Source organism: Anthonomus grandis, chromosome 17 (assembly GCF_022605725.1).
Source record: "Anthonomus grandis grandis chromosome 17, icAntGran1.3, whole genome shotgun sequence".
NCBI lineage: Eukaryota > Metazoa > Arthropoda > Insecta > Coleoptera > Curculionidae > Anthonomus > Anthonomus grandis.
The window spans coordinates 6,728,547-6,755,754 of record NC_065562.1 but is presented as its reverse complement, the minus strand read 5'-3'; the positions used below and the strand labels follow the sequence as shown (position 1 = coordinate 6,755,754).

General features: G+C 31.0%; 1 protein-coding gene across 1 annotated transcript in view; it reads right to left on the bottom strand.

Annotated features, from left to right (window-relative positions):
* LOC126746626 (huntingtin-like) overlaps nt 1–27,208 on the bottom strand; it is a 157,491-nt gene that overhangs the window by 36,038 nt on the left and 94,245 nt on the right. Inside the window, exons 21-25 of the mRNA XM_050454956.1 lie at nt 25,379–25,730; nt 25,074–25,327; nt 24,835–25,014; nt 13,597–13,850; nt 7,533–7,932 (exon numbers count right to left, since the gene is read on the bottom strand). Coding sequence (XP_050310913.1) covers nt 7,533–7,932; nt 13,597–13,850; nt 24,835–25,014; nt 25,074–25,327; nt 25,379–25,730 — 1,440 coding nt within the window. The remainder of the gene's footprint in view (nt 1–7,532; nt 7,933–13,596; nt 13,851–24,834; nt 25,015–25,073; nt 25,328–25,378; nt 25,731–27,208) is intronic.

Here is a 27,208-nt window from a genome sequence, read left to right as displayed (position 1 = left end):
GAACCGTTGTAATGCCTGTTTCGTCCATGTTAAATATTCTGCTTGGTTGAAATTTAAACTTTTGCATAAGAATTTTAAGATTAGAATAAAATAGTTCTACAGATTCTTTATTAAAAGATGAAATCCGATTTAAACTCGTGCCCTCAGGCTGTCGCAGTTTTATCTCGGGAAATCTTTTCAGAAATCCATAAAGCCATGCTTTGCCAGCTAGTCCCTTTTCTCGATTAAAGTTGTAAATAATATTATTTTGTTCTGCATACCTAAATGCAAGCCTTCTTAGACCATCAGGTGTCAACCCACAAAACAATTTTGAAAGCAGCAGAACATAATCTTTTAATTCACACTCTATTTCTTTAGAGAATACAGTTTTACGGCCCAATCGAGGTAGTTTAAGATCATCTTCCAACAAATTTTTTCTAAGGGTAGATTCTGGTATTTTAAAGGATCTTCCTACTTCCCTAATTTTTCTTCCGTCGGTCCTTATAGCACCTAGGGCTTTTTGCAGGGTTTCCGTCGTATAAGAAAGGATATCAGTCTTTCGTGTGTAATTTCTAGGCATCTGAAAACATTAAATAGTACTATTACTTCTTAGCATTTAATTACGTGAAGAGGAATCGTGCACTTCTGCGCACAATTACCCCTTTGTTATTGTCTTTTATAAAAACATGATGTGGCCAAAAACATATAAACAATGTATGATTTAAAGGTGCCTAAATCTTCACAATACTCTAGATTTTACAAATATACGTATGTAAAACGATTGGACAAAAATTATGGACTTACCGTTTTATTTTCTGACCCCGAAAACTTATAAAAAACAAAGAAAAATTCAATCGGTTAACCTCTCGGCTCTAAAACTCTCCCTTACTTTGGGTTTGTTGATTATTTGATTATGTATTAAGTTGGGGAGTATTATATGATTCCAGAAACAATTGGAGATGATTGTTTCGTAAGAGTTCCTAATTGATAAGTCTCTTTGCGAAAATTTTTATCGCTGGTTCAATTCCGTACATGCAATAGGAACACCAGATCACAAATTAATTACCGCAACATGTGAACTAGACACGAAAACGATCGGAAGACTTTGGCATTATAAATCAGTCAACTGGAGACATTTAAAGCAGTTTCTTTTTTTGATTCCTTGGAATGATATCTGTTTCAAGACCAATGATTCTTCAGTGTGTGCGAGCGAGCTTTCAGAGATCATTTTGGGAGGTATATAGGCTTATATTCTGAACATCCTTAAAAGCTCTTCAAGCAGCAAGCCGTGATTCGATAAAAGTTGCACCAAGGCAGTCAACAACAAAAATGCTGCTTATCGCAAATGAAGTTAGAACCCAAGCCCTGCAAATCGTGTTAGCTTTGTTGCCTTGAGAAATGACGATTGATACCTGCAAAAAAATATGATGAGAGAGTGAAAAACAAATTTCTCAATTGCCCAAATGGATCAAGATCGTTCTGGTCTGTAGCAAAAGCAGTTGATCAAGGTTTCTGTAGGTAAAAAATTCCACCATTGACTAGGGAAGATGGTTCCATTGGCAATGACCGCAATGAAAAAGGCACTTGCTGGGTCAGATCTTCGCATCAAACTCTACCATAGACCCACAAGGCAAAACACCACTGACTTTGCCAAGAAAGGTTTCTTCCATCCCAGAAATGTCGAAAAAGTTGTCAAAGGCTTGAACATTAACGAGGCCACCGCCCCGTGAATAGTATTAAAAAAGTCTGCGGATAGTATTAAAAAACATTGTAAAAACTGTTTTCTCTTTCATACAAAAGAGGTCTATTCCGTGCAGACTGGAAGCTTGCGCGGATTCAATCCCGGATACCCAAAATCGGAAAAAAGGCGGTGCCTATCAAGAGTAAGCTTACTGTCCGATTGCTTTAGTCCCGGCAATCGCCAAGGTAATGGCGAAACTTGTCAACCAGCAAATTTTGAAATACCTGGAGTCCACCAATATCAATAGACGACCGTCAGTATGACGCATGTTTGGACCGAGGCTATCGAGAAATATGATAAATCACGTGCAACAGCTCTGGATATTTCAAATATCCTGATATATACGCATTTTGGGTCCGGTAAAGTTAAAGGGGCGTTAAAGAGAGCCGTAAAAGGTTTACATAGAATGTTGAGGTTGAACATTTTAGTGGTAAAAAAAGTGAGGATGAAGTAAAAAAATGCAAAATTTTAAAAATTATTAAGCATTTTCTATATACGTATAATTCACAATTACACTCGGCTTGACTACACTCTATTTGCGACTAGCCATCATGTTGACCATTATATATGCAATTAATTTAAATTTAAAGCTTTAAGTAACCAAATTCTGTAAGAAGATTTCACATACATCAGTTCTTTAGGTCATAAACACAAATTTCCTCCCGCAAACCAAATACAAATATATATATATATATATATATATATATATATATATATATATATATATATAATAATGTGTATATATATATATGATTAAAAAATACTACTGGGGACATAGTGAAGCCACTCCCATTTTTGTCAATAAGGTTGTTGTTTTATTTTTTGTGTGTGTAAATTACACAATATGTAATTATAGGGGTACAAAGTTCCAAAATTGCCCCAATATATAAATAAATCTATAACAATTATAAAAAATATTTAATTTCCATAAAAATGCGGGATCTGGTAAAGTTAAAAGGACGTCTAAAAACCGATTTTTTTTTTGAAACTTTTTACATAGAATGTCGAGTGTAGTCAAAATATTAATAAAAAAGTGAGGATGATTGGAAAAAATACAAAACTTTGAAAATGATGAAGATTTTTTTACATACCTTAAATACGTAATTATTGCAGACTTGCACAAGGTTTTTTAGCTCTTGACTTTGCTATAATTAAAAAATATATATATTGGGGCAATTTTGGAACTTTGTACCCCTATAATTACATATTTTGTAATTTACACACACAAAAAATAAAACAACAACCTTATTGACAAAAATTGGAGTGGCTTCACTATGTCCCCAGTAGTATTTTTTAATCTGGAACACTTTTTAGCTGGATGGGTTGGCTGTGGACTTAATTTTAGATAATAAAGGCATAATATAATTAGATTTTACATTGCGAGAGTAGCCACTCCCACTAAATGATAAAATAATATTTGTTGACGTAAGTGACATTTGAAAGTATTTTTTATTTATGAATTAATCCGTATTTACATATTTGATATTATATATTATATTATATTATATATATATATATATATATATATATATATATATATATATATATATATATATATATATATATATATATATATATATATTTGTATTTGATTTGCGGGTGGAAATTTGTGTTTATGACCTAAATTCATAGATTTCACAGAATTTGGTTACTTAAGGCTTTAAATTTAAATTAATTGCATATATAATGGTCAACATGATGGCTAGTCGCAAATAGAGTGTAGTCAAGCCGAGTGTAATTGTGAATTATACGTATATAGAAAATGCTTAATAATTTTTAAAATTTTGCATTTTTTTACTTCATCCTCACTTTTTTACCACTAAAATGTTCAACCTCAACATTCTATGTAAACCTATAACTTTAACGGCCCTCTTTAACGCCCCTTTAACTTTACCGGACCCAAAATGCGTTTTATTATACCTTTACTATAATGAAGTACGTTAAGAAACGCATAAAGAGTTCATAAACGGTAGGTAATAATCTTGATAATTTTAAGCATAATCTATTAATAATAAATATTTATCAGATTATCATCTCCAGGGTGAAGTACCATTATGTAAAGCAAAATAATAGACGAAGGGTCCTGTTTACTTCACAATCTTTATTTCAAGAATCCCGACGCGTTTCGGTTGTTAAACCATTGTCAAGGGAAAACTATGTAAGTAGAATATAAAAGGTTGTTATTAAACTAATAAATTAATTAAAAACATAGTAAAACTTACATGATATTATTACAAAATGTCCATAAAAAGGTTAAAAAACTGCACACACATAACATGACATTATATCAATCTAAAAACATGTCAACACACCGTATATTGATACATTTATATGTTATTTACATTTATATTTATATTAGTCTATTATTTTGCTTTAAATATTTATCATATCTTTTGACGACGTCTCTGGTAAAGATTACTTGTGTCCCTGGACTCAACAATGCTATCGAGCGAGCGGCGTTGCGATGTTGTTTAATATAGGGACATTATCTACATTCATTTAACTTTAAATGTCGACTTCTTTATAGAGTATCTTATCATATTTTATGAAAAAAATGCTTAGTATTTTATTAAAGAGGAATAGTGTTGTTTTGCGCCTGTCAAAATAAGTGACACTTTTGTGATATTATAAAGTGTTTTTTTTTGCTATTTCTACATAAGCATTTGGCATCATTGCATGAGAGATGTTGCAAGCAAACAAACTGCCCATAGTTCCACGGCAATGCTAATTCTAGGCTTTCAATGTTCTAAGGCCCAAACCGCTGAGCCAAATCCTCACGTAGAGCAAAGTGAGCTGGCGCTCCATCATGCTGAAACCACATTTGCTGTCGAACATTTATTGGAACATTTTGAAGAAGTTCTGGAAGAACTTTCTCCAAGAAACGCTGGTAAAAAAGCTCTGTTAACCGTTCCAGTAGAAGGTATGGCCCAATTCAATAATCACCAACAATGCCTGTCCATACGTTGAGAGACCAACGTTGCTGATGTTTTCTTCGAAAAACTGCATAGACATTTTCTTTGTCCCAAACATGGCTATTCCTACTATTAAAAATAACGTCTCTGGTGAAAGAGGTTTCATTGGTCCTTAAAACATATCGCAAAAAAATTTGGATGTGCAGCGATTTGATGAAGATGTTGGCAATATGTCTGTCCAGGTTTGTGTCTGTTGGCACTGGAGTGCTGCCTTCATCGTGCGATGCCACCGTTTCCATTGGCTGCTAAGTGAAACGCCATGTTGGTTCAACTTTCTGGAAGTAGTAAGGATAAAATTGTTGGTCGTGTAGCACCTGCCAGATGAAAGCGTTACTCGCATTCATACCCTTAGCAATGTGACGTGCGCTACTTGATGGTTCGTCGGCAACTCGCTGAATGACCTCTTCTTTAAATTCGGCCGTTCTTACGGTTTTAAGCAACACATGCATGATACTGATGCATGTTGGTCTTAAACATGCCGGTCTCGAAGAGCCGCCTGAATAGAATATTTTTGAGGAGCTTAATAATAATATAGTTTTTGTATCCCAGATGCTGTCGTTCGGGATGACGTTCTTGATAGAATTGCGCTGCTGCTCGTGCATTGCCGCTCGTTGCTCCTTATGCGAAATGCATATCTGCCAATTCTTGATTGGTAAAGTTTTCCATTAGCAACAATTAATCTTTGTTAAATTCTTGCAAACTTCACAAATAAACGCAGCACGACTAAGACTAAGCATGACTAAGGCGATACAAAATGCAGCTACAAAAAACAATCTCTGTTATCGGTTTTATAGATAAGAACACACAAGCGCCGGTAAATTGTTAAAAATGATCAGCTATAAAATTTTTAAACATTGAACTTGATTAGAAGTTTAATTCCGTAGTTCTAAAACACCCTGTATATCAACCACCTTCTCGACAAGACTTCTAATTCAATTTACAGGTTTGCTGACATTACAGTACATTAGTATTTTCCTTCAAGTCGCCCTATCAGATGACTTCAGCCGCCACCCAATGCCATAGACGTCATCAGCCGTATTAATGCTAACCTTAACATAATTTTTCAGTGGCTCCCTCTGCCGCCCCAAGCTTTAATATGTCCAGCCTTACTTTGCCGCTGTCTTCGTCAGTTCGCTTGTTAGGTGCAGAGGTTGGAAGCTATATGTCTTGGGTATTATGTACCAGGAATAGCTAAAGCGGCTTCTCAAAAACTTCGGGCTCTTTTTAAAACGAAAAGGCTGTATACACTGCAACAGCTTTTAACGCTTCACAAGGCTCAGATGCGTCCATTTCCTGAGTATATCTGTCACATATGGAGCTCTGCACCAAAACAAACTTTGAAGCTGCTTGATTCCATTTAGAAGATTTCCACATTTCCCATAAGTCCCATATTTTTTATAGGATATCCGAAGATAAATTGAAGCTTAGGCAGTTTGGCGCATAGAAGGAAAGTCATGCCCCTGTTTAATCATCATCATGGTAAATACTCTTCCAAACTGGCCCATATCATTTCACTTAGAGCTATACATGCAAAATCTACTTGATAGTCAGATGCGACTCATGAAAATCGAGTACATCTACGGACGCCTAGAATGTGGCTATATCGGAACTCTTTTTTATGCAAAAGTGCAAGTATGTGGATTCAACTCACAAAACACATCTTTCTCGAACATTAGAACTTGCAGAACTCTAAGAAAAATATCCACAGACACCTTCGTAGCACTGGCGCTACTCGTGTACCATAAGGTTCGCTCTCTTGTGGCAGAGTATTCCGTAAAAAAGAATCTGTAACATGCTTCTCAAAAAGCAAAAAAAAAGCTTCAAGAAATGAAGTCAAATTCATCTTTATTTCTAGAAGCTTGTAGTTTTTGGCTTACAAGTGTGAGAATTTGGTCAGATTTCTCTTCTCTGCTTTTAAACCTTCTTTTTTCTTTGAAGAATCGCTTGAAAATTCTTTAGGGATTAACGGAGTAAAAAGTGTTTAAGAATTCATGATCGTGGGAGAAATACCCGATTTTAGAAAAAAAAAATAAATCTTAAGACCGCCGTTATCCATATTTTTCAGAAAAATTTGTTTAAAGTAATAAGTTTAGAGTAAAATTGGACTTTTTATTAACCCCGGTATAATAACAAATCCATTGTGAATTTTTGGAGCTGTGATGTGATAAAAAATACGACAATAAAACGGCCTAAAATTCGGCAAAAAACTATCAAAATCGATGAAATACTGAAAAAGTTATTAAGGATTAAATTTGAACTAAATTTTCGTTGTCCGGTTAATTTTGCGGGCCAGTGTATATTATATTTTTCAGATACTGTACAATTTCTAATTTGTATTTGACAATTAAATTAAAAATCATTCTGTTAAACAACTCATTTTCAATGTCGATGTTATATTATAAAATACATTATTTGAAGTTTGTATACTATTTGAATTGTGAACGAAAGTATTGTGAACTTTTATTTTGGAAAATAAATATATTATGTTAGACAGTCTTTCAATTATTAAAGAAAGTCTGAAGTTTTATTTGGTCGATTATATCTAAATAAAACTCATTGAATTTATCAACCTTGAAGCGTAAAATCTAAGACGATTAGGACATATGTTCATAGAAACTTTTTTGCTTGATTTTATCCAAGGAACACGCCCTTAAATTTTATCGAAATATTTAAAAAAACACCCTGTATATACACAACTCTATGTTAAATAAATAATAAAAAAACAGTATTTGCTTAATAAATCGACGATTAAATAAAAGCTGACTCATTTAATGCCTTTAAACGATAGAAACCACGAAAAAGGTATGATCAGCGAAAAATTTACATTTTCTTGTACTTACCTCATATCTTCCACATTGTTCGCAAACGATCTTGCTAATATCTTTTAAAATATTATCAATAGTTGCCTTTAATATAGGAGGTTCCTGCTTTAAATATTTATCTTTCATTAACTTCACACCTTTTTCTATACAGTCTCTAAATATAATTTTATTAAAATCGGTGCTGGACATGAAACTAGCTAATTCAATGTATTCTAGTTTCGTCATAATCGTTGAGGTTTCCTGCCTCAGCATTCCGTCCTGATATTTTCCCTGGATTTGAGACAAAAGCCATTTTCGGTTTATATCCAATTTTCTTATATATTCTGGGTTTATTAAACGAGTCTGGCTAAAGTCTAAGGGACTCATATCGTAGTACCTTACTAACAGTTTGTTTAGAAGACTAATTAGCGTTTCGTACCTAAAATAAGAAATATTTCAACAAATATTATAATATATAATGTAAGTTAAGGAATACACTTAAATTTATGATTAAAGGATGTTCTAAATCGGCTTTACGACAACAAAGTGACTCATTCGTTTACTGGCAAAAAAACCTTTTTTATTCGGCAGATCAATAAATAACATAAGTAGAAGGGATATTTTGTATAAACTATATTTTATTATATTTGATTTGCCTAAGGTAAAATTCTGTAAAATATATTTACGATAACGGTTTCCTGTGATATTATGCTTATATAATTATCTATTCTTTGTGAAAAGATTAAAAGTATTCGTTTCACATATAATTGTAGAGGTTACCATAAATATTATTAAAAAAAAATTAAATAAATGTAATTGACTCTTCCTCGATTATCTTTTGGATTTGTTAAAAAAAAACGGTGCGTGGAATGCCGAAAATTTCAAGAGAATATAATAGTAACCTTGTCTTAAACGAATACTCATATGTATTGTTTAATGCCAAATGTCAATAAGCCTCAGAAACATACATCTGTAAAAAACAGCCCCTTTAACATATCTGAAGGCCTATAATGTGAAAGTCCCGGAAATTAGTCTTTGGTAATCCAGAAACTTGAACGAGTTGAATCATCGAGTCTCACCTCAGAAAACTGTAGCTGTACAACAATGCGGCTAAAACAAAGACAATATTCCAATACAAGGCACTTTTCGCCAAGAACTCAACCCCAGCTCTACAATACAGGGTGTCCCAACTCTATATAGTAGGCTTAGGTAATTCCTACTTTAATTCATAAATAGTATAAAAATCAATGCAAATGGATAAATAATAGTAAACATCAAAGTTCAAAACAAAGAACAGAGTGGAATTTTGCATATCATATACTCCATTGTACTACTGGGAGTCTGGTTTTACTGAGCCTACTAAGCACTAAATCGACCGTTATTCAAAAATTATGAGTGAAAAACGAATAACAAATAGTGATCTTTTAATAATACTCGAACAAATTAGAATTAGAACAAAACAATAGATTACGATACAAAATAATCAGATTCATACAGACGTTGCAGCCATCAGACAGGAAGTTGAGGAACAGGAACAGAGAACACGAATAAAGAATCTGGAGCAGGAATTAATAAAAGGATTAACATTTAAAGGAAAAACTAGCATCATTTGAACTGAAAGCCAAGAAAAAATGTACTGTTCTTTGGACTTGAGGATACCACAGAAAGGGAGGAAAGTAGTTTTAGTGCTATTAAAACGCTATACAAGGATAAACACAAGTTATAGTAGAGGCATCCCACATTTGTAATTTATACAGATTGGGTAAAGATAACTCGAAAAAACCAAGACCAATTTTGGTAGAATTTGTTAAAACCCTAAAAAAAAAACAAAAATGTTCAAAAATTGCCAAAAACTAAAAGGTAGTGGATATTCTATTGCAAACGATTTAACACCTGAACTCAGAAAGCAGCAAAAAATTGTACTATAACATCTTCAAATAGCGAGAAATAAAAACAATTCTGCCAAAGTATTTAAAAACAAACTTATAGTAAACGGCGAAGCATTTGCTATAGAACAACTAGAATCGACAGAGTCTCAGGTTCAACATTTAGAAGAACTTATCCAAACTTTCCAATCAGTTTCAAATCAGGCATGTCCACCAGTTTTTTCTGATGCAGTACCAAACAAAAGCAACGAGACTCCAGAAGACAGACAGTCGACAATAGGTGCGAGAACAAGATCAAATTTTTTTTGAAAGCAAACAATCACACACTCAGGAAGAAACGTGTGCACTCCCACCAATTAAAAAGATGCGGAAGTAATAGGTACTAAACGAATTTCTAAAAACCTTTTTAACGCTTTTTTTTCTTAATTTTAATTTTTGTCTATGTTGTACCATGTGCATGTTCTTGTATTAGACCGTAAAATTTTTAAACTTTTTTTAATATTTCGTAAATTTTTAACGTGTAATATTCGTCATTTTTATTTTAATTTTAAACTATGTACTAATGTCTATTATTAAAAAAGGTTAGTGCGAAATATTTTATATAAATGCGTTAAATATAGAACATTCAATCACAATGAAGAATATTATAAAATCATTGTTCCTACATAGTTAATGACTTGAATATTTTTAATCAAATAGAAAATATAGAAAAGAGATTTAGAATATTTCAATTCAATATTTGTGGACTAAATTCCAACTTTGATGAATTTCAATGCTTTTTAAAGCAGGCTACCTATGAGTTTGACATTATTGTATTCTCTGAAACTCATCTTATATACGATTTACTACTCTTTAACTTGCCTGGATATCATTGTATATATAATTCGGGTGGCTTTAATAAATTTGATGGAATATTTATTTATATTAGAGAAACTATTTCACATAAATATATATTTAAATTTCTCGGTGAAGTCAAGTGTGTCGAAATTAATGTCACCGAAAAGAACCAACAGTTTCTTCTTACATACATTTATAGATCTCCAGCAATTAACCAAAAAATTGTTGTTGAAAATTTTGCCAACTATTTACAGGAAAATGAAAATATAAAATCACATATTATTACAAATACAAAAAACGGTAAAGAACCATGGATAACGAAGGGGCTGTTAAAAACAATTAGCAAAAAAATTATTCATAGAATTTAAGTCGCAAAAACCCTAATAATAATAACTTATATAATGAATACAAAGCCTATAAAAATAGATTGCGAAATTTAATCAAAAATGCTAAAAAAACATACACAGAAAACATAATTTCCCGAAATAAAAATCAAACTAGTGTTATTTGGAATTGTGTTAATCAAATTTGTAACAAACCTTTTCGAAAAACAAAAATTGACAAATTAAAACTATCGAGTGGGCAAATTGTAATGAGCAAAAGTGAGATTGCAAATCATTTTAATGATTTTTTTTTGTAAAATTAGGGAGAAATTGGCGGATAAAATTGAAAGTCCAAATGATTATAGGGAACAGGAACCAAGGTGTCCAAGAAGCCTATTTTCATTTCATAAAATAAATGAACTTGATGTTGTGAGGACTATAAACAAACTAAAAACAAAAAAATCTCCAGGTCATGATGGAGTTCATTCCGAGGTTCAAAAAGAAATTGCCAGATTCCAGATGCCCTTAAAATAGGAGAAATTAAACCACTTTTTAAGGAAGGTGATAAAATGAGTGAACAACTATAGGCCGATTTCACTGATTTCAAATTTTTAAAAAATCTTAGAAACCATTATTAAATCCCAAATTGTTAATTTTTTTGAAAAACATAAAATTATATCTGATAAATAACTTTGGATTTAGAAAAGGCAAATCAACAAAAAATGCAGTTTTATCTCTGATCGCAATTTATGAAGCTCTTGATAAAAAAAAACATGACTCTGTATTTATAGATCTTAAAATAGCTTTTAATACGGTTTGTCATAAAAAACTTATAGGAAAATTAGAGAAATTGGGCATACGAGGAAGTGCTTTGAATCTCTTAAAAAGTTATTTAGGAAACAGGTCCCAGTTTGTTAACATTGAAGGACTTAAAAGTAGTACAAGGACTATAACCTGCGGGGTTCCTCAGGGAACAGTGCTGGGACCAGTCTTATTCATTGCTTATATAAATGGTCTTTTAAAAATACATTCATGTGGACATATAATTAGTTTTGCCGACGATACTGTTATCTTTTATAAAGGAGAGTCGTGAAAGTCTTTAAGAGAGTTACTTGAATTAGATTTTAAAGAAATATGTAAGTGGTTTCAGATAAATAAATTAACACTAAATAAGCACAGAACAAAATTTTTGCCATTTACATTCTATTTTCATACTGACAAATTTTTCCACCCTAGAAATAAATGGAAACGTCACAATCTCCAAAATTGCTATTGTCAAATATCTCGGTATTATGAAAGATATTCACCTAAGATGGGACCAGTAGATAAACTATGTAATTACAAAAACTAGGTACCTTGTAACCAGATTTGCTCATTCAAAAACAATATTCAAAGTTGACAAGCTTAAAACAATTATTATGCCCTAGTTCAATATGTGTTAAAATACGGAATAGTTGGTTGGGGAAGTGCGATAGACTGTTATCTTAAAAACTTGGATGTAATTCAAAAATGGATTCTTAAAGTCCTCTACAATCAAAATAAAACTTATGCGAGCAACCAGATCTTTGCTCAATCCAGAGTGTTCGATGTGTGACAATTATATTTCTTCAGTATTGTTATGTGCATTGCCAAAAACAAAATAATTCTCCGACCTGTTCAACATAATAGACCAACACGATACAACACTGACTGTATAATGGTTCCTTATTCAAAAAAAGAAATTGGCCATAAATCTGCTTCTTACTTGGCAGCAAAATTGTATAAAAAATAAAATCAATTTTTGAAAAAGATAGGCAAACTACATTACAAACTACAGTACATACATTACAAACACATTAGGTATAAATGTGTTTGTAATGTATGTACTATATGTTCTGTACCAGGATAAAATATTACTAGCTTTAGTTAGTTAATTAGGTGAATTGCCCCTAAATTGCGTAGAACCCCGAAATGTAGAAGTTCTGAAAAATATGAACTCTAAACCGAATGTGACTTTACACTCTATATGGACTTTTCACGGGTTTTGTTTTTTTTCTTGCCCTAACAAGCTTTACCGCTTCAGGGTGTATATGGATTTGAAATCATCGTAAATAAACATTATTATTATTTACACACGATTTTTTCGCCCCTGTATATGATATGAAAAAAAAGTTGACAAAGACAAAAAGTGTTTTGTTTGGCAACACTAATTTTTTTGTTGGCAGTATTGTAAACATTCAGAGTGTGTCAAAAACAAAGTCTTTATTGTCAAGTAAGTTTTTTTTAAATAGAATAGAACGCCCTGAAAATTTTACAAAATTTTTACTCTTCATTTAATTCTATACATAAAAAATGTATAATACACTATACGTCAAATATTGATGGGATTTGAGATAATTGCTTATTATGATGATATTATTTAATTCTTATTCAATCTATTAAAGCAGTTAAAAACAATTATTAAACCAGAATAATTTAAAAAAACTTATAGTAAATGTTCAAATTGCTGACCGATCTCGGTTTGGCAGAACTTATGGTACTTATGGCCTGTACCACTGAGCTAATAAAACGGTACCTTTTTATTAGCTCAGTGACGGTACCTGTTTATTAGCTCAGTGGCACAGGCGCTTCTTATTACTTCTGAAATTGCTCTACAAGCACGTGTAATTTTGTTTTTTAAATACTCCAAATTTATTAGGTCTTCAGTGTAAACTTATCTCTTTAAATATCCCAAGAAAAAACCAAGCGGTGTTAAGTCAGGTGACCGGGCTGCATAAACTATCAAAAAATTTAAATTTAGCACCTTAGAGAATATCTTTATACCTAACTTCATATGGTTATTCTCGTTTCCTTTCAAATTATTTAGAAACATTAAAAATAAATGAAATTTAAATTTTAACGCCCTGTATCTCCTCAGAGAACCATTTTCGAACATAGGTTTATAGGAAGTTTTTGTGAATATTTTGACCCAAGAAATACGTCCTTGAATTTTCGACTTGAAATTACAATATTAATGACTCACCCTGTATAAGAAATATGTTGACTAAAACTATAAAATGTTGACTTCTTAATACTTACTTCTTTGAAAAATTCTTAATGTTTAACTCTTCCTTTATGATAAACAAATCTTCTTTCGACAACTGCTTTAGGACCTCTTCGCTCGTCATAGTGGACAAAAACTCAATTTTTCTACTGGCCAAATGAGCAGCTGAGCGGGATACTGCCATTTGGCGACTGCACAACATTCTTGGAATTAATAATTTTATAACAGCACCGGTTTGAGATATATGGCAGTTTTCAATCGAGTCCAAGATTTTCATTTTAAAAACGGCCTAAAATTGTATAAAAAAATACTAGGTTACAATACAATAGCTCCTACATTTATATCTAAATTCCTGCTCTCCTACGTAAGTTTAAGGCCTTTGTATTAACAATACATATTTTAATTTAAAAAAAAAATCTTACGCATCCGTTTTACTACTAGTTTTAAAGTTTTTTTTTCGTAAATTGTCTTGTTCTCAATTATTTTTTTCTTTAAAATTTGAAGGGATTGTTAAGAATATAAAAATTTCACTGCATTTTAGAAAGTGTAAAAGGTTGAGTGGTTAACAATTATAACAATAATAATAAGTTTGCCAACTTTGATGGATCAAATCCTTATATCACCCTTTTAAGTTTATGAGATTAAATGAAATAAATAAATAAAATATTGTAGATGCAATAATAAAACGTTAATAAGAGAGAAAATTTTAATGGGAAAAAAATTATGTCTTAAAACTGGTTTAAATAATGTATAGAATTCTAGAAATTAGTATTTTATTAATCATGGTGCAAAGTTTTAAAAAAATATTTTTTTTTAAATGTGTGCCTTTATGTATGTTTAAACAAACCAATAATTATTAAAAGGCCATTCCGGACACCCGCAAAACGCGTTTTCATTTGGAAGGTTTATTATTGGAAAAAATACTATGTGTCATTAACAAAAGTTGTTTTAAATTATCTAAAGAATTCGTTTATTTTTTTGTATCTTCAATTTTTAGTCTGTAATAAAATCAAATTCAGTTGGTTTCAATCAAGATGTTTCACCTTTCACATATTTAATTTTTAACTTGATTGTTATAAATACATATTACAAAATGTCGGGCATCTCATTTCCTTTCGACTGTTAAAAAATTGATTAAAATTTTCATGTAAGTATCCTTTATGTAAGAATGGTTCAGATACAGAGTAATAGTAATTAACATAGTAATAAAAGATTTTTCAATTTCCTTCAGTCCCCATTACATGAAAAATATGGAGAGAAGTATGCAATGTAAATTTTATTAAAACTTTGAGCTATAGAATTTGTTCTGATCAGTTCTCTCCACCAAATTTTAATAACGCCGATACTGCTGGCTTTACACTACAATACATATTTATTTAAAAATTCGTTTTGTCATTATTTTTCACATGAATCATTCAGAGAATTCATTTATAAGGTTTGCACTGCTTATTTTCTCATTTTATTTCATGCTCATATCATACCACTTCCTATGTTCAGTGAGAGAAGATCAGAGTGAATATTTTTGTTATAACTTGTTTTTTTTTATTTTCTGCAAGCATTTGTTTTTGAATTAAGTTTTTTTTTCAATATTATAGTTCCAAGTTATGTTGTTAGTATTATCGGAGACCAACAAATATATACTATATATGTGATATATGCCATACTATAAGTTGTTTTAATTTTCAAAGAGTTTATTTGGTATTGCAGATAGATGTATTGTTTTTTTTAGATAATACTCTGTTAAGGAATTTTAAATATGTCTAATTTTTCTTTAAGAAACAGAAAGAAATATGTATTGAACAAAGATAATTCATTTAGCAGTGAAATCTAGATTTTTTTTGCAAAGAAGATTATTATACATTTTTATAAAATATTTAATTTAGGTGTAGTTATATTTTATGTATGTATTTTTTTGCTCTTTATGTCTGGCATGTTTTGTTTTTAAATCATTTTTAGTAATATAGCTTATGTATTTTTTTAACTTGTGTAGGTTTAGTACATGGATGTGAGTACTTATGTCATTAGTCGTAAGTATTATCCGAATAGAGTATCTTAATTGTCTGCTGGGTGAACTATATACTTTATAAAATGTTATTTTTTTCCGGTCACAGTCTTGAAGACTAGAATCTGCACTGTAGAAATTTGAATTTGTCGGCCTTTTATTTGCATGTATAGTTTTGTTTTGTACTTTTTTATTTCTGCAAATAAAAAACATTTGTTATTAATATATTATTATCCTCTATAGAATATGTTTGTGTTAGTAAAACAGGGATATTATTAACCTAATGGCGTTGATTGAATATTTGGGAAGATACGCAACCTTATGGGCTAAAGCGTGACCGCAAATATGCGTGAAAAATAGATGGCGATTCTCTCCAGTATGCGCGAAAATAATTTCGTCCGTCGCTTCTCATTAGTAATCGGCCGATCATCCGAGTCGTGTGGGAGAGTTTTTGCACAGGTTCGTGTTTGCCGTATTGCAATTTGGTAGTTGTTAAAAATTTTTCTTGGATATCATAATCACAAATAGATAGATATATGTAAATGTGTTTAGTTTGTGAGACGATGGCTCCTTTAGGCAAAATTAATCAGTGTGCGTATATTAATTAAGACTTTGATTTATAACAACCTAATATGGGAATCTCAAAATCTTATTAGAAAATCTTTAAAAAAATCTAATTATAAACCTCACAGAAAATTATCTATTTTATCTACAAAAATCAATCCGAACTCATAAAAATACTGTCTCTTCATGTCTATGAGAGCCATTTTCTCTTTTTTTTTTTACTTTAAGAAAATTTTAAATCAATATATTATGTTTATGGTCTTTAGTGTTTTAAGTATTTTCAATAATTGTTTTCATGATGAAATTCATTCATGAAAAAGATAAAAATAAAGCCTAAAAAGCCTTTAAAGTTATTGAGAAACTGGTTATAGTACGAATGGTAGCTTTCCTAATAAAAAAAATAACATATTAAATGAATGTCGAGTAATGTTTTCATTCCCGGAGAGATTATATTTGAGCTTGAAGAAGGTCACTTTGCTGCAGCGGTATTCTGCGACTTCTCTAAAGACTTTGACTGTGTCAACCATGGAAATTGCTCGATAAGCTTTCTAGATATGGGTTTAGGGGAGTTGCTCTAGAATGGTTAAAATTTTGTTTTGTTAGACAGAAAAAAGTTTATTTGGCCAAATGGCAGTTTGTCTGAACTTTGTGTAGTAAGCAGGGTTCGTTTCTCGGTCCTATTTTATTTCTATTGTATATAAATGACCTGGCGTTTCTCCAGATAAGAGGATTCTTCACTATTTTTTGCAGATGCCACCACTATCTTATGGGCAGACAATAATAAAAGCACATTAACAAAAACAATTTCTACAGATTTATTAATGATTAAACAGTGATTTGATGCTAATTTGTTGTCTTTAAACATAGATAAGACTAAATTGTTAAGTTTTTATGTTCAGAGCAGTTCATGATTCACAAGAAAGAATTGGAAGTGAATAATTTTAACAGATTTCTTCGAATTGTTATCGATCGTAAACGTAAGTTTTATGGAGGTATGTCAGGAGGCAAAAACTGGCTAGACGATGTTATGCTGTTAGAGTGGTTTTAAACTGAGATTGATATCTGCAAAAACGGTCTATTTTTTTTGTCGAAAGTTGGAACTTACTTTCATACAAAAATACCTACAGTATAGAATAACATTTTGGAGTTGCATTAGTAAACGGCTTTTTGACTCGATGTTTGTTTTTAAAAAACGAGCCATTAAATATATGTGTCATAAATCTCCACAGGACATGCAGACCTCTATTTAAAGATACTTTCCTTGTGTTGCTTGTTTATTGTTGAGTCTGCTTGCCTAGTATATAAAAAATATAAATTGTATCTTCAAAATAATGGCTCCTTAAAACGTTATAGTATCAGAAAAGAATACAATATTCCATATTTCCAAATGTCATAAAAGTCTCTAGAAGTTCTCCTCGCTTTAAAAAGTTCTTAACGAAACTTCTTAAAAGCAAGTATTTTTATAGCATTAGAATTTTTTTAAGATAGTTAGGAACAGGCCAATCGTATATAATTAGTTTTTAGTAAAGATGTAAAGGTTAGAATTTGTGATGTTACTCTAAAAAAATTTTAAGTCGTCTTGCTTTGAAATTGAAAATACATTTTGTGTTTATACTAGTATGTTGAACCCACTATTGTGTATTGTTTTTAAATTATGTGTTAGTAATATGTCGATTAATGTGCCTATTTTATATCATAGAAGTACCATGTCAACAAGTAGGTACCATGTATTTATGAATAAAGTATGTTTTGAATTTTTTGAAATTCGAAATTGTATTTAAAAGAGAGAGAGGTATATAATATTTAATAGGGATGATTCCAACTACTCACTAGAAATTACCTCGTTGAAAAAGTAATTCTTGTTGTAAAAGGGTTATTCAAAACTGCAAGTGGCCAACATGGAGTCGACAAGAAGAAAAAAAGTTGATTATGACTCTCTAAAGAAGGATTTAAGAGTTATTAAACGTCGTATTTAAAAGTTAAAGATGTTAACTTGTAAATGAGAGAAAGCGTTTACAACAATGTATAAATGATTTTATTTTATATTTTCAAATAACGCCAGAAAAAAATAAAAAAACCATTTTGCCAAATTTCACCTTTTTCCTGAATATTAGGAAGTATTTGGCATTTTTCCAATTTTTAGATTGCATTTATTCAATCATTGCATTTATATTGCGCAACTTTCGCCTAATTAAACCATTTATTGCTCATCCTTATTTTAGACATCCTGTATAACCGCGATGAGACCCTTCATACTGTTAAACAAAATATTTGTTTTTTTTTTTCTTATTAACTTTTTCTAGTTTTAAGAATTAGTAATTAAGTGTTTCCCTGTATTGCAAATTAAAGTGTGGCCTATTTTCGATATTTTATAGTGTTGTTACACCCTTATTCAAAACATTTCAACCCTTATTCAAACATTCATACATTACTTAACCACCACATTTATCTATAACTATCTTTATAGTTATTTATGCGAGATCACAGCGCATTTAAATATCGGCAATAACAAAATAAATAAAAGCGCTGTTATCATCATCGCCCTTGTCTTAAAAAAATAACAAAACGGCCGGGCGGCCAAAGATTCCCGCGTCGTTAAACTGCAAATGGTCAATATAGCGCCGACAAAGAAAAACAAAGTTGATGATGGCTCTTTAAAGACAGAACGTCGTATTTTAAATTTTAAAGGTGTCATCGTATAGGCGAGAAAAAGTGGTCACAATAATTTATTCATTTAATAAATACTTTTGTCATATATTTTGAAATAACGCCAGAAAAAAATAAAATGATTTTGCCAAATTTCAGTTTTTTGCAAAGTTTAGGAAGTATTTAGATTTTATTATAAAAGGACACTATATTGCTCAACTTTCCTCTAATTATTCCACCTCTATTGACGTCCTGTATAACCGTGATGCGGGGTCTTTAAACAAAATGTTTTTTTTTGTTACTAGGTATCTTTTTATAGTTTTAAGTATAGTTGTAACAACTGGTAATTGAGAATTTTCCTGTGTCGCTTAAAACTTAAAATATGGCCTATTTTCTATTTCTATTAACATCCTCACTCACAACCCCTTACTTTACAGATGTCACTACGCTGCACATTTTTCAGATATGGAATCACATGACAAAATGGGTTACTTTTTACAAAAAATTATTGATCAAGAAGTTATATTATGATCGGTATTAAGTCTTATGAATTATTTCAATTATTCTTTATAATATTTACGTGAAACCTACTTATATCTTAAAATTTGTTCCACATATTTTTTGTATATTAGTTTTTAGTTAATTAAGTGCAACGGGCTTTTTATTTAAAAACTTGACCCTCTTGAACACAAAATGAAGGAAACAATGTTTGTTGGAATTATAACTTGTATTAAACTTTGTTGGTAATTTTGTAAAAATAGCTTTTTATATATATTTTTGTATTAATTTTTGTCTCAAAAACATATTTTGGTAAGTAATTATTTGTTTATAAAATTTAACTTTTAAGAAATTTCAATATGCCTCCACCCTTAAGTATATCACTTATCACTTGACCACCACATAAATGACACCGTGTTGTATGTTCAAAAAAAATAATAAAAACATAATTGGCAGCATCATCCCATATCTTAAAAAAATATCCAACACGGCCGCGTAACCGGAGATTCCAGCGTCGTTGAAAACCTGACTCAAAGAAGCCAAAAGCCAAGTCCACACAGCTAAAATAAATCGTTCCTAGATATGACGCTTCGCGGCAGCACCACACGGTGCACGAAACTGAACGGCAATCCGATAGTCGACCGGGTACACTTTTTAACACAGGATTGCGTATCTTCCCAAATATTCAATCAACGCTAATGGTAATGTCTTTACATGTATGATAAGAAAATAACACAAAAATCGTCACAATATTTTCTAATCTGTTTGGGTTGGTATAGTTCAGTGCTAACAAAATACTTTTAAACATTTTTAGATTAATTCTAATTTATATAATACCTGTTATAATGAATTATTGTATATTATGTATATAATTTTAATTTTATTTTATTTTTATTATATATTTTTAAGTAATTATTATTTTTCAGGAAAATTAAATAATAAATGTATTAAAGCAAACATTGTTTTATTTCCATTTTGAAATTGGTGACATGTTTTACACTATTGTTAACTGATTATTGGAGTACATTAAGTCATTTAGATATGTATGTGAAATAAAGCTGAAGGATTTTATTTTATCCTGAACAATATCTGATGCTAACAACTAATCAAAAAGTAACCATTATGATTAGATTTAATAATCTTATATAAAACGGTTACGGGTCTATTGAAATAAAATTATTTTAATAGACCCGTTTTTAGAGATTTATTAGAGTGGGCTCTTTTTGACCCTATACCCGTTATGTAAATGCTTATAAGATCAAGTCTAACGATAATTAAATTTTCTTATATTGTTATATAGCATGCTATATGATACTTTCAAGCATCTTTATGTGATTTGGGATGTTATATAGAAATTTGTAAAATTTCAAACCTTTGCCGTACAAAGGGTATTGCCAAGTAATTGCCAAATTGCCATTTAATGTCTGACGCTTCCTTTCGATTGAGAAAAATTTTGTTAAAAAATAGGGTTGCTTTAGGGTTAAATTTCATTAATTCTGATAATGATTCAGATAGCTCAGAAAACTCAGACGTAGAAGAACTTAATTTAGATAGTACTTTAACACCTGTAACACAGGAAACTTCTGAAGTTCAAGAAGAACTTATTTCATTATTAAACAAATTAAAATTAAATAATAATACAATGGAAAATATTAGATTTTTCACTTCTCTTTTACCGATGTTCTCAGGAAACCAGGAACATCTAAAAAACTTTATTAAAGCTATAGATGAATTTTACGATTTGTATTACATTACCGCGACTTCTGACGATCAAAGAAAAGTTGTATTAGCTGCGATTAGGTCAAAATTAGTTGATAGTGTACAAAGTTTCCTACTGTCACGCCCAGATTTAAATGATTGGCCTTCAATCAAAATAGAATTACGAAAAAAGTTTGGTGATCTCGTGACATATTTGATTTTATTACAGCAATTGCAATATATTAAAAGAAATAAAGGTGAAATGATTTTAGAGTTTGTTGAAAGATTAAAATGTTTTATGCAAAGAATTATCTGCCAAATAAATACCGAAGTTAAACATGAAGCTTCAAAATTATTACTTTTAAGTCAAGCCGAAACGACATCAGTTTTAATTCTTACAGCAAACTCACCACAAACACAAAAAACAATGTTAATGGTCAAACAACCTCAAACCTTAAATGATGCTTATGCTCATGTGGTAAATTTTAATATTATAGTCACAAAAAAGCTTTACTAACCATCATTCTAACCTCCCAAATCCGAATTATAATCCCACTCATAGAAATACAAATGCAGGCCCACATAACCAACATTTCAGCGTCAATCATCAAGCCCGTGCCCCAGTCCCACCCCGTGCTCCACAACCTTTCCCTAGCCGACCAGTTTTTGTACAACCACGACCTATCCCAAGGCGTTATCCTACCAATGCTGAAGTCTTTGGCAATAAATCCAAGCAAAACAACCTTCCCTATAAACCCCCGCAACAGGACGCTCCAATCCCAATGTCAATCTTGACAGCTGGGCCCTCCCGTATCTACCAGCAAAGACCACAATCATCCAGAAATACCAATTTTTTCCAACGTACTGAACCAAAAAACTTTATCTCTGAGGAATTATCCAACATCGAGACCTACGAACAGCCCACACCCTATTTCTATTCCGAAGACGGGAATACACAGAACCAACTGGAACAATGTGATTTTTATTCTGATAAAAATTACGAATCTTTCCAGGAAGAGGAAAACCTTGACAATCAAGAAAATTTTCAATACCCAGCCTCGAATCAAGAGTCAACTTAAATAACTTAGCCCAGCAAATCGAATTACGTTATTTTTATTTACTTCAACAACAAATGACTGTCCTAATAGATTCAGGCGCCTCCGATTCCATAATATCCCCAAACGTCGCACAGCAGTTACCAAACAATTTTTTTTTATGAGCCCTTTAAAGTGACATCATGTAAAAATACGTACAAGGAGAACAAAAATTTAGACATTCCACTTTTATCAGAGTTAGGTATTCAAAAATCTTTTAAAATGAGCACTGGTTATTATTTTAGTCGTTGGGTTACAATTATTATTTTGATTATTCAACATATGGTGAATAATCAAAATAATAATTTCACGAAAACACAATTTTTCCATTTATACAAAGTTTTAAATAACACTTTTGATAATTACGCTAAATTTAATGTGTATGGCAATTTTAGAGAAAAATTCATGTAATCTAAATTTTGTATACCCGATCCCAAATAATCAATCAAAAATGTTATTTAGTCCTAGTAAATATTATTGTAATGACCTTTGGTACCAAAACTGTATAGAAATTAATTCAAAATGGTTATGTTCAAATCGTCCTATTATTAATAACTGTAAATTACCAGAAAACTGTCAATATGTGACTGTTCGCAATAACTATCAAATACATACGATAACGTACAAAAAGTCCTTACTGTTCTGTGCCAAGAAGGAAGAAATTGTTTACGAAAACTGTTTTCAGTTCCAAAAACTAAATATAGTAGATTGCTCTTTTATACAAAGACAGTGCGATGTAATTATTAGCCATCACAAATACGCTTTGGCTATAAATAACATATCTATAAAACAACTTCCAGATGCCAATAGGTTGCAACCATCTAATTTTTCTATTCATTTGCAATTGAAACATTTGGAAAACCCTGCAAAAATCCAACATGATCTTTTAGAACCTGTTAATTTTGATGAAATCATCTCGCAAAAAAAAACTCACTATATTATAGTTTTAGTTGTATGTATCATATTAGTATCTAGTATATCGACTGTTTAAGTAACACTCCTATATGCGAAAACCAGAATTGAAGATAGGAGGTATTGGTAGTAAACAGTCGATATGTATAACGCTATACCAGTGGAAGAAATACAGCTCCCTGAAGGCCATTCCAGTGAAGACGCTTCGGCAGATCATCAACGAGGACGTTAAAAAATCTGAGGGTGGAGGAGTCACATCCCTAGAATAGTCATTATAGCTGACTATGTAAATTGTCTCTATATATACGATCGTCGTTAGGTTAACATTAGCATTAGTTCCGTGTAAAAGCTCGCTGTTCGGGATTATTGTTCACCCTTCACGTTTGTTTGTACTCCTAGTTAACCTTATTTTAATAAATGTTTTTTAAAAGAAGCTCCGTCGATCTTGTTATTTAACTATCGGTTCCCACAAAGGGCAGAGTTACCGCCTTACAAGGGTATTCAACCCTTAGGAGGGGACCGACGATGATTTCCCTAGATTTCGACCTTTATTTATACCTAAAAACTATGTCAACGACCCATAGTAAAATAAAGATGAAATACACACAATTGCTAAGGTTGCATTTTGTGCTTCGCAAATTCGGTAGTAAAATTGATTAGTAATTATTAACTGTTTAGAAATTATAACAGTGGGAATTATTTGTTTTATACTGGGTGTAATTAATTTGGTTGACGATATGAGCAAAGCCTATATATTTCAACTTGAAATATATACTTGTTAAAATATATAGACTTTGATATGAGTTAAATTGCTCGATCAGACAACCTAATAAAGTGAAGAATTGCTAAAAGAAGGGTACAGTTTAAATTATCGAATGCGTTACTATAATCCAACATAATAATTTTACCTCTATTAGTAGGAATGGGCATAACGCTAAACAAAATAGTCATACACAGAAAAAAAGAGGCTGACAGTTCCTTAGAAGAAAAGTGCATGAGACTGATAAAATACATAAGAAATGTGCTTATGTATTTGGAGAATATGAGGTGTGCACTTCATTCGAATACTTTACATGTACGAAAAAGGACATGTGAAGTATTCAAATTCACATGAAAAAAATTGTATTCCTAAAATGAAGGAATGAGGCTTATTTCAGGATATTGAGATTTCTTGAACGATTCCCAACAAATACAGCCAGCTTAATTTTAAACATGGATAATAATTAGAGAATCCTATTTGACCCATTGTAATGCTGCTGCAAGTTCTTTTAACTCATCTGATGATTATTGTAATATTATTCATACATTAAAATATGAAGGCTAAGCGCAGGATTTCTTTGAAAAAATGATAATTTTTTTAATAAAGGCGCTCAAAACTGGCAGTCCTTCCTGGTGAAGATTATGGCCTAATAGAACCTAAAGAAATAAACCCAATGGACGAAAACTTATACTTCTTGCTCCAACACAGTTAAAAACTTACTATACTCCGATCTTTCAATCTCCATCAAATATAGTAAGGATTCCCGGTTTGTTGATTCTTGATTCCGCTTTTGGCCACACCGGAAGTGGTATTTAATTCTTTATTATGTCAAAATATATAAACATCACCAAATTTTAAAATTATCTATCTTTCTTTAATCAAAATAACGCTTGGCTGGTAATATATTATATTCAAATAAATATATTTTATTCTTTTATGTTTTTTGTTTTTCATGCAATTGTGTTTTTAATTTAAATTCTCCGAGCTTAAATACATCGATTATCTGTCTTGAATTTCTTGAAAAATACAGCGAAAGTTAAAACAAATACCGTTTTTACTCGTAAATAGTTTATCCTGTACGTATATATTTTAAACTTACGTCGGTTATGTGTAGGCATTGCTGCGAAACGCTGCTGATAAACATTTTACTCAAATCGGCATTTCTGTGGACGAAGGAAATAAATTCCAATACTGGTGCTTCCTCAATTAAATTTATTAGTGTTTCTGAATGGTTTCGTAGTATCCAAGAGAGCTGCTCGGATTCTGTTAGATTTTCGCTCTAAAAAGTTACGATATATATCTATAAACTCAATAAATATTAACCAACAATATGCTTACCAAATAGTCACATAATACTATTATGCTTCCCGTCATTACGATAGTTTTATTAATACAAGTCTTTTCTGCACAAGCTACATTATCCCACCAACCTATTTCATTGTAGTTTAAAATACTTAGTATATGAGACCACTCATTTACAACTGTGGGATAAATTGTCATAATTCTTATAAAGTTGTTGTTAATTTTATGTAAATTAATATCAGGGTGATGAAGTAGTAATGATGTTGCCTGAGAAACCTTGCACAAACCTCCTAAAATTAGAAATTATAAACTAAAAGTATATGGGAAGTATAATTTGTTACCTGACTGAAACATGTAAGACCAGAACAACAAAAAACTACTAAATTGATTTACTAAGAATTCCTCGTTAGTATCATTGGACTCCATAATTTTTGTAGAAATTATTGAAACAACTCTCAGAATCAATCTCGCAATAATGGTTTCGGAAGACAAATTTTCAAATGTATCAGCGTTGTTATACACATTCAGTGGATCTGCTGTTGCTATAACGTGTTCAAATATACTTCCGGGACTGAACTCACATTTAAGAACGTTAATTTTTGATAAGAGTTCCTCCTCTTTTAGCGGCGAGATTATTAGAAATAGAAGAATTAATTTGGAAAGCCATCGGCAGAAAATAGTACAATCTTCACTCTGGAAAAAAATAGTAAACTTTGCATCAATATTATTAAAGTATACTAGCTACTTAAAATTAGATTATTTTGTAAAAAATATACTATGGTGCGTAAAGTACTCACTCAAGACACCCTGCAGGGTTATAAAGTTTAACTTTTCATAAACTACTGTTGAAAGTGATCTGACTTTTATTTGCCATTTAATTCATAATTTGTCAACATTATCAACGATATAGGTTTAACAGATTTAGCTTAATTGTAGACAAAAAAATTATACGTACATATTTTGCTTAGATCTTTATATAATTTTCAATGTTAAAATCGTAAAAAAACGGACGCCACATTAATTTATTCAAACAAACAATATCATTAACGACATCTATCTATTTACAAACTAATAATCAATTCGTGTATATAGGTTACTTACAGTACTATGTATCTCATAGATATAAATTGCCTAGACGCGCGATAGATAGCTCTACGGCTGTAGATCGTTCATAAATAATTATTAGTCAAATAAAGTTAATTAGGTTATTTTCTCCCATGTGAACTTGTATATTTAAGGAATTGTGATGGTCTTTCTTAAGTGATCTTTGAATTTCTAAGAACTCTAAGTTGTTCAAAAGGCGATTATCCTGTAAACGATGAATTATTTTAAAATTACTATTAAAATCTGTCCAGTTTCAATTATATGTTTAGCAAAAAGAGATTCCGAATTGTGTTGTCTGATACATCTATTATGCTCTGCAAATCTGCTCTTAAAATTTCGTTTTGTTCTTCCGATGTAATAATGTCCATACTCACAGGAAAGTTTATATACACCCTTGCATGCTAAAATATCATCTTTATCTTTATTATTTAAAAAGAGATTACCCAATGTCTTCTGAGATTTAAAAGCAACTTTGATATTGTGTGAAGTTAAAAGTTTTTGTATTTTATAGGAAACAGGGCCATTAAATGTAAGAGTAACGAATTTTATAGGGTTTTGATCCCGGTCATCATTCTGAAACGTGTTTAAATATACATTACTAGTTGAGTTACGTAATAGTTTTTTATTTGTAATTTTATCGATAATTGTTGAGGAAAAATCATGTTTTGTGGCAATTTGCTTAATAATATTAAACTCCTTTTCTCTATGTTCCGATGTCATTGGGATATCTATGGCTCTATTTACGTAACTGTTTAATGCAGCAATTTTATGACTAGTGGGGTGAAAAGATTCGTTATGTATTATTACCCCAGTATGGCTCGGTTTCCTATAAATCTGAAAATCATGCCTATTGTTAAAGTTGGTTATAGTTAGGTCTAAGAAATTAATTTTATTATTACCTTGAATTTCTAGTGTAAATTTAATATTATTGTGTATGTTGTTTATGTTTGACAAAAAACTATCAAGATCTTTTCGATTTCCATTCCACAATAAAAGACAATCGTCGACATACCGATAGTAGTAAGCGATATTATGACTTTAGGGATTATTATTTAAAATGTGGTTTT